The 15156-nt window shown below is 46.4% G+C and overlaps 1 protein-coding gene across 3 annotated transcripts in view; it reads right to left on the reverse strand.

Moving 5' to 3' along the window:
* LOC144178499 (protein turtle-like) overlaps positions 1 to 15156 on the reverse strand; it is a 193336-nt gene that overhangs the window by 30607 nt on the left and 147573 nt on the right. For all 3 annotated transcript variants that reach the window (XM_077706406.1, XM_077706408.1, XM_077706405.1), the window contains exons 5-6: positions 6096 to 6392; positions 1260 to 1550 (exon numbers count right to left, since the gene is read on the reverse strand). In XM_077706406.1, coding sequence (XP_077562532.1) covers positions 1260 to 1550; positions 6096 to 6392 — 588 coding nt within the window. The remainder of the gene's footprint in view (positions 1 to 1259; positions 1551 to 6095; positions 6393 to 15156) is intronic.

Consider the following 15156-nt stretch of genomic DNA (forward strand, 5'->3'; position numbering starts at 1 on the left):
ATCAATCAATCAATCAATCAATCAATCAATCAATCAATCAATCAATCAATCAATCAATCAATCAATCAATCAATCAATCAATCAATCAATCAATCAATCAATCAATCAATCAATCAATCAATCAATCAATCAATCAATCAATCAATCAATCAATCAATCAATCAATCAATCAATCAATCAATCAATCAATCAATCAATCAATCAATCAATCAATCAATCAATCAATCAATCAATCAATCAATCAATCAATCAATCAATCAATCAATCAATCAATCAATCAATCAATCAATCAATCAATCAATCAATCAATCAATCAATCAATCAATCAATCAATCAATCAATCAATCAATCAATCAATCAATCAATCAATCAATCAATCAATCAATCAATCAATCAATCAATCAATCAATCAATCAATCAATCAATCAATCAATCAATCAATCAATCAATCAATCAATCAATCAATCAATCAATCAATCAATCAATGTGTACTGAGGCATGCACTACGGTCTCAGATACATTTAGGAAGCTCTGCTCGTTATCTACCACGCACACTGCGCTTGCGCATGTACACACTGAAGACAGATGTGATTCGGTCCTTCAATTAGACGACGGTAGCTGCAACCTACCATTCACTCAAATTTGTAAGATGTGGCGGAATGTTGAGTCGTGTCAGTTTTACAAACGCCCATTTCGTGGCTTTTCGCAACACTTGCGCAGATGCCCTTGCGACGCCTTTAGCGTGCACCGCTGCACAAAAACCAACAGCACACTTTGCTTGTCTTGCGTCACGCACATGCCTGTCAGTTGCTCTCAGCCAATCAGGGCTCGTTCGAATCAGGCATTTTAAAACGACCTCGAAATTTAAAAGCTAACAACTCCGTCCCTGGAAAATAGCTACGTGGGGACACCAAAGCGCAGCTGTACAGCCCGGTTGTTCCTCTCAGCGTTTCATGACCAGCCGATTTTTGAGAGACCCGCTGTGGCGGCTCAGTGGCTAAGGCTTTGTTCTGCTCAGCCCAAGGACTTGGGTTCGATCCCGGCCGCGGTGGCTGCTTTTCGGACGAAGGCGAAAAGCGAAAACGCCCGTGTGTCGAGGTTTCGGCGCATGTCAAAGATTCCCAGATGGCCTAAGTTACTCCGGAGCCCTTCACTACATGGCATGGCGCTTCATCGCTCAGGGTTAGCTTAGGTGCGATAATCCCATGAAATTTGAAATTTGACATTTGGGAGTGCGCGGCAGTGGGGAAGGAACTCACACTTGATGCGTAGTGCGAACTCGTTGCTGGTGCCGTGGCCCTCCCGGTTCATGGCGACGCAGGTGTAGCGTCCACGGCGCAAGCGGTGCACCTTCTGCAGCACCAGCGACTGGCTGCTCACGATGACGCCGGCGCTAGTGTTGGTGGTCACCTCGCGGCCCTCGAACAGCCACGTGACCTCGGCAGCCGGAGGGTTGGCGTCCACTTCACACTCGAGGTACACGTCGCGCCCCTCGCGGATGTCGTCTTCGCGGAGGTTCTGGCCCAGCCGAAGGGAGGCCCGAGGCTTGTCTGGAAGAGAAGAAAATATACCGAAAGGTGAAAGGACGGCGAACAAAGAAAGCTATGCATATTTCTGCGTTTAAGTAGCCTAAGAAAGACTATCATAAAAAAAAACTGAAACGTAACTTTTCATTGTTCGTAAAGGTAGAGGTGAAGCTTCCACTAAACCGGCTATTATACCTTGTTATGAACGAAGGATAGTGCGCGAATATAAGTCCCACTTCATCTCAAAGGGGCTCCACTTCAATCCCCAAAATTTCTGGAGTCGAAAATAACTTTGTCTTTTAGATGCGTTCTCGGCAGCGCAAGTGCCGTTTTACTGGTGACGGACAAACTGCGGCGTTTACATGGCCTATATACAGGCACGCACACGACGACAGACTCGTGCTGAGATTAAGTATGCAGTATGCAAGTGAGCACCCTATTAAAACAAGCAATTTACGGGTGTAGCTAACCTCAGTAAAGTCGGAACTTTGTGTTCCGAAACTCCGTGCATGAAAGGAAGCTGCTACACGTAAATCACGTCGAACTATGCGGACCCCACAGGCTTGTAAGGCCTAACGTGGACTCCAATATAGTTTTGTGTTTACATTTTATTTTGTCGAAATCCTTCAGGTGCAATTTGATGTTACACTCATAATTACCTCTCTTCATTTCGAACCACCACCGAATCTCGATCTACCCTTTTCAACTTTCCCCTCCAACCACGCCTAAATCTTCCTTTCCGATAAAAGGCATCCTCCTTCTTGAAGTGGGTTTAATCATATGTGGGGTTAAACACCTGAATGTCTGGGCTCCGCCTTGAAGGGGATTGTCGCGGAGTAGTGGTATAACGAAGAACGATCGCCTTGCTTACGAACGTGAAGCCCGTCTCACTTTCGTCGGAAAAAGAGTTTTAGTGGCCCTATTTGAAAGAAGCGACATCGTTCCTCTAACCAACGTCGCAGCACTTGGGCCTGCACACTAACAATGAGTTTAACGCGATAAGACAGGCGTTTTAATGAACAAATAAACTCTGCACGTGAGGGGTCAAAAACACTGTCAACAATCAACTTTTCTGAGAAACGCTCATTCCCCAACTCGACGGTCATGTTTCTAACGTAGGCGCTAAAAGAGCACACTTGTGTACAAATTTTGGTGAGTGTTAAATACAACGGTATTTTTAAAATTACTCCGTACCCTCGCTACTCCGCGACTCATGAGCCAAGATTTATTTGCTTTTGCGCATTAAAAAGTAATAAAAGTGGCGGTGTCTGAGATTTCTTTTCATTAATTGTACAGTGGTTCGAGAAGTTTAACAAACCCGAATAAGCTTACAATTATCGCATTATAAAAGAGAATCACAGTGTTTTACTAGCATCTTTATAATTTTCTGACTTTGGAACAACGTGATGCCTCTTGTATAAATTGACTAGTTCAATGTTATAAAGTCACCATGCAAGCACGGCGTTTCCGAACAAAATTCGCGCTAATGAAAACTATACACATACCTGACTGATGCCGGGACTCTAACAATACGGCAGTTTCCGATAATATTTCTCGTTCCCTTGACAATAACCCAGGTGTTAAGGGGGAAAGGTAATTATCAGGCACACCGAGCTGATAAAACCAACCATTGTTCTTCACAGGAAGCGCTCGACACGACGATACAATGCAGCTTTTGCTGCTCAATTTTGCGGCTTGAGTAAAGCTAAGGTTAGAGAAGAAACTACAACAAAAATTCAACAAAAAAGATGTAAAAGACAACAACCACCGAACGAAAAGGAGCTGGTATGATGACAATCCAACGGAGTTGAATGAAAGGAAATGCAGTGCCTGTTTGCTTTGTATTTTTTTTCCGCTTCAGTCTATTGACGCATGAAGGTGGTAGGCCGGAAAGGTAAGGGTGGCGAGGACATTGCGATCCTTATTTTTTTATGGCGCACCTTTTCTGGCGTTTGCGTTACACTCTTTTGAATACGTGTGCATTGAGCGAAGAATACTGGTGTAGGTCATGTAGATGCTTTGTCCTTTTCTCCCGCGCGTACGCTCATCCTTATTATGTTTATTACGTGGTTCAGTTAAAGTAGCTGGGTAGCTGCGACGTAACAATTTTTTTTTGTTGCGAAAGCATAAATAGCCCTGTGAGCACAAAAGCCGCAGCCCGACATCGCTTGCGGTGAAACGGCTCCTTCAAAGGACGACGAAGCGGGGAAAATAAAAGGGAAGTAACTGAGCTTTAACAGACGCTTTAAGAGAAACTGAAGCAGATGCCGAAAAAAAATAAAGCCATTCTACTTAATGTGAAAGCTGTCGGAAGTGTCGAACAGTGATTCGCCATAATGGGCTGTAGCGCCGTTATTCGCTCACTGCTACCACCCATTGAAATTCAAATTTCCCGCCTTCGCAGTGCTCGCGCACCCGCTGCCTGAAACAGCACCAGCGGGAGTTCTGTTCTCTTTGTGCTTGCTTTTCCTCCCGCACGTGCCGGCGTTGCGCTTACTATCGCAAAAACCAACCCAACGAGCGTTCCGAACTAAATGAACGCGGGGGCTGCCGGTTAAAAACATTAATTTTGCGTCAAATGTACTTGCAGTTTTTTTTTGTTTTTTGCGCTAGCTAAACAACGGGGAGATGTATGAAAAGCGCCAGCGTTTCACGAGTTTTGAACGCTTATGACAATATAAACCAATTGGTTTTCGAAGCCTCTGCGCGACTCCCGACGACGGAACGCCGGGCTCTACTTGGGTCCGTTATCTCGCTGCGCCTCCTGATCCCAACAGTCGCTTGACATCGAGCGTTACAGTGAGCTACGACGACAAGGCGAGCCCCTAAAGTGCTCTTCACTTTAAACAACATGCGCGTATCCCCCCCCCCCCCCTTCCTCTATGTGTCTACTGGTCATATGAGCCCGTGCTAAAATGCTGACTTTTTCTACTTTTTTCAGGCGTCTCGGAACTGGTGGAACGTGGCATTGTCGAGCTGTTACCCACAAACCCTCTGTGTAAAAAGCTGTTGCAGTGGCCAGACCACCTCAGAAAAGTAAAGTTTCCGCTGAAGCTCGCTTTTCTGCTGCAAATAGGCTGTTCGGGAATGTAAAACCCCCGTTAGGAGCACTAATAGCTGACGGTACCACTCGTAGAACAGTTTGGGAAAAGTGGCATTTCGCACTCCGGTTCGCACGCCGATTACCGAAATCTAGGGCAGGAAATTGGGAGTTCAATTCAGCATGCGAGAAAGAGGCTATAAATACTGAGAAAATGAGGGTATCCTGCCCCCAAAATCGAGGAAATGTTCTGCAAGGTAAAGTGCAGGAATTACGTTCTCTTGTGTATCGATAATGCAGTGGTCGAGGGTGGGGAAGGATACTTTGACCATACCTCATTGTGCTTAAACAATCGGTCGTTTTAAAACCACTGCAATATAAAAAGCGGCAGTAGCGGGGGCCTTGGGTGAATCGGGGCGTTTGCGGATGAACACCTCCAGTATGGGCAGCGGCGGTTCATACAGGCCAGACCCATACATCCTGAAAGGCTCCGCCCGCTAGTTCTTGAGCCGACGCGTGCGCATGGCGCCGGTTTCGTCTGGTTATAAGTGCGAGCAACAATCAATTACCCCGGGCAATCGTTGAGGCCACCATAATGACACCCTCTTAGAGTTTCGTGCTTAAACATGTCTCCCATGAGTTATGGCATGAGGAAGTTTAATATCTGTCTTCCCCGTCGATGTTTGCCGCTGGTTAACCCGAGAACTCTTGCAACCCGAGTCTGAACTTTCTCTTAAGTGCGTTATGTCACTTTTCCTTACTTCTCGAGCCTGTTCACATAGCACCCCGATTGTCTCCTGTTTTTGTTTTACTGGGCCCCTTGCCCCCCATTTATTGAGCGCTGTGTGCATAAACCCGGACGTCGCTAAATAAACTCATGGTTGTCCTAATAAATTGTAGTTGAAAATGGGAAGGCGCCATGCCATGTCTTTCCGTCCCTTCGTCTACCTTTCGCGCTTCACACGTAATGCCAAGAAATACTAATTCTTCGAACGCATAAATTAGCCCTCCAATCGGTCACTCCACTCACTTCCAACTTTGCCAAACGAAAAACGCACCAGATGGTGGGTTGATTATGCGGATAATAATTCGCATAACGATCCCCACCCGCTCAACTAGGAAATGAAAGCCGGGCCTGTTGGGTAAAAGCCAGGTGTACATAAACACTAGACCAAGTCGGTAGAGCGTACGTACGCACGCACATTCATGTGTGTGCGTGTCGACCAACGTCTTGTAACATTTCTCTCCTCCCAATGCCTCTTTTTTATTCCATTGTATATTGTGGCGAGCGTTACTTTCTTCCAATAACGTGTTTTCTTATTTAGCGTCCCGAGTGGGGCAGTTGGTTCACTCTGAACATACAAAACAGCGCAAAAAACGAGGACTAAGAAAGAAGGGCACAGACGAGCGCTGTTTTGTATATGTTGTCTTATAATAAGTGAAATAACAATAACAGTAATCCAAAACTACAGGTCATGACGATTCAAGGGTTGTGCATCAGCCGCACGTATGTCCCCCGGCGCACTCACAGAACACGTCCAGCTTCCATCCCTCCTCGATGGCGCTGCCCGGGATGAACTGGTTCTCGGCCCGGCACGAGAGCACGGCGCCGTTGTCCTCCCTGCTGGGCGTGAAGGGGAGCACGCTGGAGCTGGTGCCCTCGTGGCCGCCCTGGTGCTCCTTGGCCGATAGCAGCTGCTCGCCCCCCTTCCACCACGTCAGCATGGCCGCCGGCCGGGAGCCGCTGGACGAACACACCAGCTCCACGGGACGGCCCGACGACAGGGGCCGCCGCGGAGGCTGGATGGCCACGTCCAGGGGGATCACTGCGCATGCGCGTGAATTCCGATCAAAAGAGATACCAGGCGTCGGAGAAAATGATTTGTGCGAAAATATGTATTATGTAGTATACGTTTCCTTGGACAGTTATTACCAGCATTATCCGTGTATGTTTAACCAAGTTTCCGGCCAAACTGTGCCAGCATTAGTGGTTATAGCTTTGTAACTCAAAACTCGGGGCGCAATGGTGTGTCAAATACGAGTAGAAGGCAACCACGCCGACGATAACCTGTGTACGAAAGGGAAACTATACAGAAAAAAAAACGTACAGACGGTTTGATTGTACCAACCATGGAATATAGTGCGAAAGGAGCATTCACTGCTGCTTGTAAAGCGCTGGCCAATGCCTCACTGCGGTTGTTGGCATAGAATCCCATGGTTGTTTGTTGGTCAGATAAGATGCAGCACTTTAAGAGTCCTTTGACGCCGAAACCAGGTAGTTACCCCTAGTTACTCACTTGTTGAATAATTTATTACGAAGCGGATGTGGAGCCAGGTGGCTTGCCGGGGAAAGCCAAGATCGTCCGAGGAGCGAGGCGCACTGTTTTCTCAAACGTCGAACCACACGCCGCCACGGAAAACGTAGGTGTACGTTATCCGTATGCGAGACAAATGCCTAACATTTTTCTTACCTTTTTTAGCAGCGAAATTCACTCACATGCCACCAAAGAATACGCGCGTTTAACACAAAGCGTTCATAATTATACTAGTAGTCGAAAACTTCGTGGCTGCAGGGTCTGAAGCCTCACCTGCTTGCCCGGGCGCTCTACTGAAAACACTCGCCCCGTTGCTTGCTGTGCACGCACAGTCAGTGCCAAAGCAGTCCGCGTCGGAAAACATGGCTTAGGTAACGGACGTGATCTCAAGGCATCAACAATTTAGGTACACTGGAGAGCGCGGTGTCCGGCAGTGCCCGGTGGCTCCGCTTGTCCAGCACGGGCGTGAGCCTTAACACCTTGTCAAGAAGGTGAGATGTACTGGTTGGGGAAACTAAGAAAGGGAGGAACGCACAAACCGATACTGTATTTACTTTACGAATTTATGGTTATTGTGAAGAAAGAGTGATCACAGTCTGTATTCTGGTGGTCAGTGCACAGTCTAATAATAGCATATCCCAGATCAAACTTTAAAGACAGAAGGCTATTGATACGCAGAACGGCCTAAATAGACAATTGTTTAATCATAAATTGACTTTCTTTAATGTGTCATATGAGCTTGCCTAAATCTATGCGAACTCACTGGCATAGCGAAACTTGTACGTTTACCACTAAGGACGAGTTGTAATAAACTTGTTACCACTGAGAAATCGCCGCTAAAAGAACTGTACGAGTTGATGGTAAAAAGAAATTTTCTTGCTTGAGTTAGGCCATCGTTCTCATACCCATAACTTCGGCAGAAGGTGTGGGCACAAGCTCGCAATAAAACAAATCACTGCGTTTTAAGCCAGGCGCTAGTTTGGCTTTGCTTTGCACCAATAACACCCGCCATACTTCGCCGATTTTTGTGAAATAGAACCAACTCGAGAATACACCAATTTAGGTTATTAAACAAAGAAAATTTCGCGAGCCTAATTACAACACACGAAAAAAAGATGTAGGAGAAAAAAAGGCACTGCATATACCTTTTTTGTTGAACGTTCCTCATTTCTGCGAACTTTATTTCTACATTTCAAGCTTTTTTGCATGTGTTTAAACCTTCAAGCAGTGCCTCTGGTATCGCGATTAAGGCAAATAACAAAACGACAAGGCCACTTCTCTAACAGAAACTCTCCCCCCCCCCCCCCAAACAAAAAGAAGGACTACACTCACGTCTCGCTTATTATTTTTTTTTGCCTCCAACTTCAAGCGTTGCAGACACGTTGTTGTTTTCCAGGCACACAAAAATAAATCTAGATATTGCAACTGACAAATACACGGAGCTTCGTGTGTCTCATTAGGGCGTTTTCGCTAGGTTCCCTCGCGTAGTGTCCCAGGCTGTGTGTGATGAAAAGCTGAGCCAAGGCGAAGCCCTCCGGCAGCTTTCTTTCTTCCACCTGAAGAGTGCACGCGCCGTTGTAAAGCGAAGCAACAGCTGCACGTGCGTGGGGTCGCTTCCTAGACTTACCGTCGCAGGGTCGGGTGCGCTCCTTAGTTATCCTTCCCTCGATTTCAACCAGAGCGAAGTCACCGCGTCGGTCTATAGTAGTGCAAGGCATGTTCCAGCACAGCGTACTCGTTTTTTCCCCTTCGCTTTGATCACGCGCAGCGAGACGAACTGATGAGCGAAAAGTCGCGCTCCTGATATTCTTTTATATTATCAGTACACCCCCTGAAGCGCATGAGAACTGCCCGAGTTTTCTGTATAGCACGAATATTTTACGTTTCCCTACACACTTGGCGAGCTTACGCACGCACGGGCACACACACACACACACGCGCGCACATGTGTATGTGTGTGTGTGTGTGTGTGTGTGTGTGTGTGTGTGTGTGTGTGTGTGTCTGCTTGTGCATGCGCGTGCCTGTACGTGCGTGAGCGTGTGCGTGCATGTATGTGCGTGTGTGCGCGCGCGAGCGTGTGCGTGTGCCTGTGTTTGTGCGTGCGCGTGCGCGTGCGTGTGCGTGCGGTGTGCGTGTGAGTGTTAACATCACGCGCAGCGGTTATTGTACGGGCAATAAAGATAGCCCATACAGACTATATATAGGTCGAACATAGCATGGGAGCGATACACCAAACAACATTGCAGTGGTCGAGGTGCTTTCACTCACCGCTGGAACACATGCTAAAGTGGGCGCGGCCACATGCGGGCGCGTAAGGGATTCAGAGACCTCGCAATGCACGCGGTCATGAGACTTCCGCCTAGAAATACCGTTAAATTTCCAGAAACCACTTTCCTGGCCTACTGCGTCCCGCGGGGACTCGTGACGTCATCATTTCATTATATCAACCTCACGTTGTCCCTGCTTTACCTTTTGTCTCGTGCTTCTGAATGCCGTCCGGAAAACTAATCACTGCAGTTATTGGAGGAACAACGGACTTTCATAGAAAGTCTAGAATTTCTTCTCAGCAGCCGTCAAACATTTTACTCGTTGTCCTTGAGGATGTTTGTGTTGATTCTCGTGTAAACACTCGAGCCAGTGTTTACGGGAAATGACAAGAACATCCGACTCCTCCATTCTGCGAACTTACTCGCTCGTTGCACGTTGTGCATTGCAGCCAAGGATTTTGAACTATTTTCTAATGACGGAGCTGCTGGCCACCCCAGTTTCCTAAAAATTAAATCGCACCAGAATTCCGTTCTATTCACCAGGTCTCTTGAAGTGCGTCGCTCGGAAGCGATCGGGAAAATATCGGAAGCCATCAACTCCACCTGCTGGATTCAACAACCGGTACTTTGTCTGGCGGCTCCTTTGGTGAGATGGACATTGTGTTATACGGTCGCTTGCTCTCGCATTTTCGTTGGCTACTGTTTGATCATGACCGCTGTAGAGGAGCTGGCACGATATGAAGAGACTGTCGCGGTTCGTTCTTAATGAGACGAAGTCGCGGAATTCTCTCTGCAGAATGTGATCCTCCACCATCAGGCACCACGTGTTCGAATAAGTGATGGGGTAAAACATTTTTCTCGAATAGTAATAAAGTCATGCAACATACTTCAAATGCCATCCACATTATGGTGTCTTCCTTACATCCCCAAACAAGCGGCCTCAGTGAGCGACTCGGTCGCGCAGATACAGATACTAAATCCATGCATATCGAAGCTGGTCACAGAAACCGGGACGTAATTCTTCCGTTCACGAAATTTACGTATAGTATAGAGGGGTTTAAGAATTGCATTTGCTACCTCTTCTCGTGCGCAACTTAAAATTGATACGTCCCGCGACGTAGCCCCGTGATTAGTGTAGAGAAACGCTTCGTCAGTTATGTGCCGCAAAACCGAATATGAACCAACAAATCGTGCTTTGTGTGTCACCTGATGAATCGAATGCGAACCTACTTGCTATATCTCGAGACAAGTGGGTGGAATTTTTAACAATTTTTTAAATCAGTGCAAAAAAATGTCAGCGCATTACCAATGGATGCAAAATGTGCAAGAATACCTTACAAAAATCCTCTCACCGAAGTATGCTTCTTGAAGAAGGCATCAAAGCCCCTTGCCATTTGTTTTGCAGAGTTGAAAGCAACCAGCGTTATCAAGATAACTATCTGGTTAGCTGAATACGCCGTATACATTTTATTCAACCTCGAACTATGCAGAGAGGCCTTGCGAAAAAAAACAGCCTCACAGCTTACGCTGCGAGATCGGGGCGCAAGCTGTGAGAGCAGATGCGAATAGATTAGATTCGATTACCGGTGACTATAGATTTAATCTCTATTAAGATTGAATATTAAACAGATTAGATGCCTCCTGCATGCCGTAAATACGGTGCTCAATCAATCTGACTTGCGGGGTGGATCAAGTCACTTCATTCTAGTGCTATCTGAGAAGGCTTTTAGCCTCGTGCACTGTACATACCTCGTGCGGTGTTGAGTCCTTGCTAGCGAAAATAATTATGAACAGGCCTTCCGCAGAAGTACACCACCGCATTTTATTGTGAAGCGAAAGCCCCCGCACACACAGAGCTTCGGCCACCAACCCGGCGGCAGGGGCTTTTTTCGGATGGTCAGCTAAGTACTGCCGGTTTCGCACCATCCGGGGGCAATATTGAACCGACAAAAAACAGTTAAGAAGATACGGGGAAAAACATGAACACTTCGCGGTACGACGACGGCCCGGACCAGGGCTGTTTAAACAATGAAGTTTTTATTCTCTCTCTCTCTCCTTTGCTAACTCTCTCTCTCTCTGCTCCCCCCGTTCCTTTGTGAGGCTATTTTACTTGTTTTTTGACACATTGTCATAACTTAGATGCGGTGATTTTAAACTGTTTCAGTAAAAAAGGTTTAATGTCCATTACTAAAAAGCACTAATAACCATTATGTCTTGCCTTATCTTTTCCAAAGCTCCCATTTGTATTTGACACGACTCAATTCACCTGTAGAAATTGTGCCATCAGCGCGAGTATTTTGTAAAGTTGCTGGCATATCTTGATTCTTGACACTGCCATGGAAAAAAGGTATATTTTTTGTGATAATACGGTCTCCGTAACGTGAAACCTTGTTCAGAACAGCGACGTTAAAAAGACGCCCATAAGCCCATGCCAAGGAACCTGGCGGTATTCACCAGGGTGTGCTTCGCGTGTAAAATCGTGACTATAACAAACCAGAAACCTCGCTCACTGTAATTTCCTTAAAACAAGTTTCACCTTCACATGAAAGGCTTCTGCCGCACCCCAAGCTCCAGCAAAATCTGCAGAGGTATCGCTCTCTGTCCGCACGAATTTTAGGTGCAATACAGAACACAAGAACATACTCGGTCGTGACTAGTGAGCGCCGTAGAGAAATGTTTCGTCTCCAGTTTCCCAACCTCTCGCAGCGCTGGTCCGAATTAGCACGTTTCTCCAAATAGTGAGGCAAGGTACGACCCAGCCCGCATGCGCCGACATGTTCTGCCCGAATTTGGCAACCTGCGCCTCCAAAGAAGGCACAGGGCCGTTCATTAGGGGAAAGCAATTAAATTAATGAGCGCAGTAAACGAAAGAGAGCCGTCCCACGCAGCCTGGAGCGGCCTCGGGCTCATTTAAGTCCGCGAGCCTTGCGCCGAAAGTGTAAGTCATTATGCAGAATCCCCCCACGGAGCGCATCCCGGGCCGTTCGCAATGCCCGGGCTTTCGGCCCACACAGACCGGGGGGAACAGGCTCGCGAAATGCATAACCCATGCACCCTCCCCCTCCGGCTACGCTCGTGCGTGCAAACGTTGAAAACGCGGAGAAACCTGGCCCTGCCGCTTGCGCGGTGTGTTTTTCCCCGGGGGAGAAGCGAGAAGTGTGTGTGCCGACCACCTCATTGCCAAACAATGAGAGTTTGCGCACTCCATCGTGTATTGAAACCCCTGTTGCGGCGCCCACGGAGCATTACGGAACGGTTGTGGGCGATTATATTTTCTCTATGCATCCCCGAAGCACCTATCGAAAGCTTCCTGGATAGCGCGGAAAAATGATGCCGATATTTGCCGACCAGCGCGCCATTCATAAGCACTTTTGAATTCGCAAATGGTGTTTGTAAACAAGTACGATCAAAGTACCTCTTTCTCATATCCAGTCTTTATTGATTGTGAATACGTAATAGTAGTCTGGAAGCTTGGAACTATGTCAGGCCCTATAGCGGCGGAATTGGAGGGTGAAGAATCCGCTTAATTACTTCCGCGTGGACATGATGATGAAAGAATGAAAACTAGGTGGCATAATTCGACGATCAGGAGGCACCTCGAGCTAACTCGGCCTTTATTGAAAACAAAATTAAACAAAGAGGACAGAATTGCATTTGAAAGCACCGGATAATAATATTCGGTGGAAGCTCCTGCCGTTAAGCTTATGCTTACACGCCGTCCGGAATTCTGAAAGTGGCGCTGATCGATGCGGGCTACCATACCATGCAAGGGTGTCAAAATAACAAGTTTGGAATACCCAGAAAAACCTAACTATCTTCCATTTGTATCAGTTAGTGAGCGATATTGATTAATTATGAATGTCCAGTAGAGGCTGTCGATAACCAATGAAGCAAGTTGTTTCAATCCTACATTTTAACGAGATCAGAAGGGTGATTCGTACTTTCGTACACACAAACATAAATTGAGCGAGAAATGCTGATTCAGTCGGCTTATATCGCCTGAGTTGTCGCTTTACGCCCTGAGTTTACGAGTACTTCATGAGGCATGCCTTGGAAACAGGTTCTAATATCCATTTAGGCAACCTGTAATCATTCAATGCACACAAAAAATTTCACTTCCAGCTTACCGCTGCGAGAGGACCCGCGAATATGCCTTTTCAAATCGCGGCTTGTTGCCTCTCCGTAATAAATACAGCTTAACAAGGTGTACTGTTGGACGAGTTAATAGCTCTTTTTTAAAAAAACCTACTGCGCGAACAGAAGCGAGGACACAGAAGGACGACGGGCGCTCGTCCTGTCGTCCTGTGTCCTTATTTCTGTTCGCGCTCTAGCTATCTGTAATGAATACCTCCATTATTCAACACATTTCGTGCCCCCTCGTTACCTAACCATCACCACAGCAAAAAGCGACGAGCTGAAGGCTGAACTCACCGCACACAGATGTCACCGCTCTCAGGCCGACAAAGGCTGACTGAAAAGATGAGTGGAGATCACAGAAGGGCGAAAGGGCGAGAGGGAGTCGTTTAACAAAGCCCACTGATTGTTAATGAAGATCGATTCAGGCTCTCGTGAGGTCGCACTAAAAGTAAAAAAAAAAAACAGCAGCGTCGGCATTTACTGATATTATTCTGTTTGCCTGTTTTTAAGTGGTACTGTTACGACCTGTGCATTCGGTTCAAATGAAGAGAGGTTACAAGAAGATTAGCACAAATGACTGACGAAAGAAGCCGTAAAATAGGGATGCGGGACGCAGATGTACAGGAAATACGCTTGTAGCGAGAGCGTAGGGCTGTGCCCTTCCTTTATTTTTAAAAGTGGTTCAGTAGGCGGTTAAAGAAAGCAAAAAAACTTGTTCGTTTCGCGGGAGAGGGACAGAGTCAGCGACATAGCTTTATCCTTGACCTGGATGAACAGTGGTGACATCGATGTATAACAAAATAATCAAGGCCCGGATGTGGGCAGGTGGAAATGAAAACACGTGGAAGGCATAACGAATCCAGAAACCTAACATCTCGGATAAGATTGAAATTGAAGACATCATTCTTCAAAAACGCAAAAGAGAAGACACAGAAGAAAGAGGTTGGCAAAAGCCGTACTACCTGCATTGCGACGCCACTCTACATATTATTCGTACAAGCGTGCGTATGCCATTAGAAGAACGCCTAAACAAGTGGCCTACGTCTTATTGTTGCGATCTTATAGTTATTTCGCATGAGAAGTGCATACAATTTATATACTTACAGCTTTTTCAAACAAATGTCGTCGTTAGTCAGCTCCTTTCTTGTCTGTGCCCATCTGCCTCTACTTGTCTGCGATGTGCTCGGTATAAAAACACTGAAAGATCAAATTAGTAACTATATCGAGTTGAATTTGATTTAAGTTCGTTCTATTGGCTTTTTTTTGTTTCATTTACCACGGCGCATATTAGTACACCATTCACAACAACATTCTCTGTGCTTTAACGTTCTACGATTCCAAGCGAAAGAAACTGCACGAAACCATGGCGAAGGTTGAAATGGTCTTGTAAACAGCCCACTCTTACGCCAATTGCATAGCGACGCACACAACATAACAAACACACGGAAAATATTACATCCAGCTTATGTGCTCATCCTTCGGAGGGGTGTTGCGTTGGCCGACATTCCGAGTATAGAGGCATTTCTTTAAAGTACTGTCTTTAACACTTCTTCCGTAATGAGAACGCAATATTTACAGCTGCTGGGGGTGAAACTGGGGATAAAGGAAATATGTACAATATTACAACGTTTAGGGCGAATCCACGACGACAGCTGTCCCGCCGCATATTCTCGACGCCCCAAAGCAACCCGTCGCGTTTACCCGTTTACCGTTACCTTGAACGTGTTGTCTTACCTAGAGAGTTGTCTTAAGTGCCCCTACACCCGGCGTGAATTATTTCTACCTTATGCCGATCATTGAGAATTATTTAGAATGCGTACTCTGTTGCGAATATTTTATAATCTATTGAGACTCCAAAATCAAACTTTAAT

This window comes from Haemaphysalis longicornis, unplaced genomic scaffold, assembly GCF_048455015.1.
Source record: "Haemaphysalis longicornis isolate Haplotype H1 unplaced genomic scaffold, Haemaphysalis longicornis Haplotype H1 scaffold_4, whole genome shotgun sequence".
Classification (NCBI taxonomy): domain Eukaryota; kingdom Metazoa; phylum Arthropoda; class Arachnida; order Ixodida; family Ixodidae; genus Haemaphysalis; species Haemaphysalis longicornis.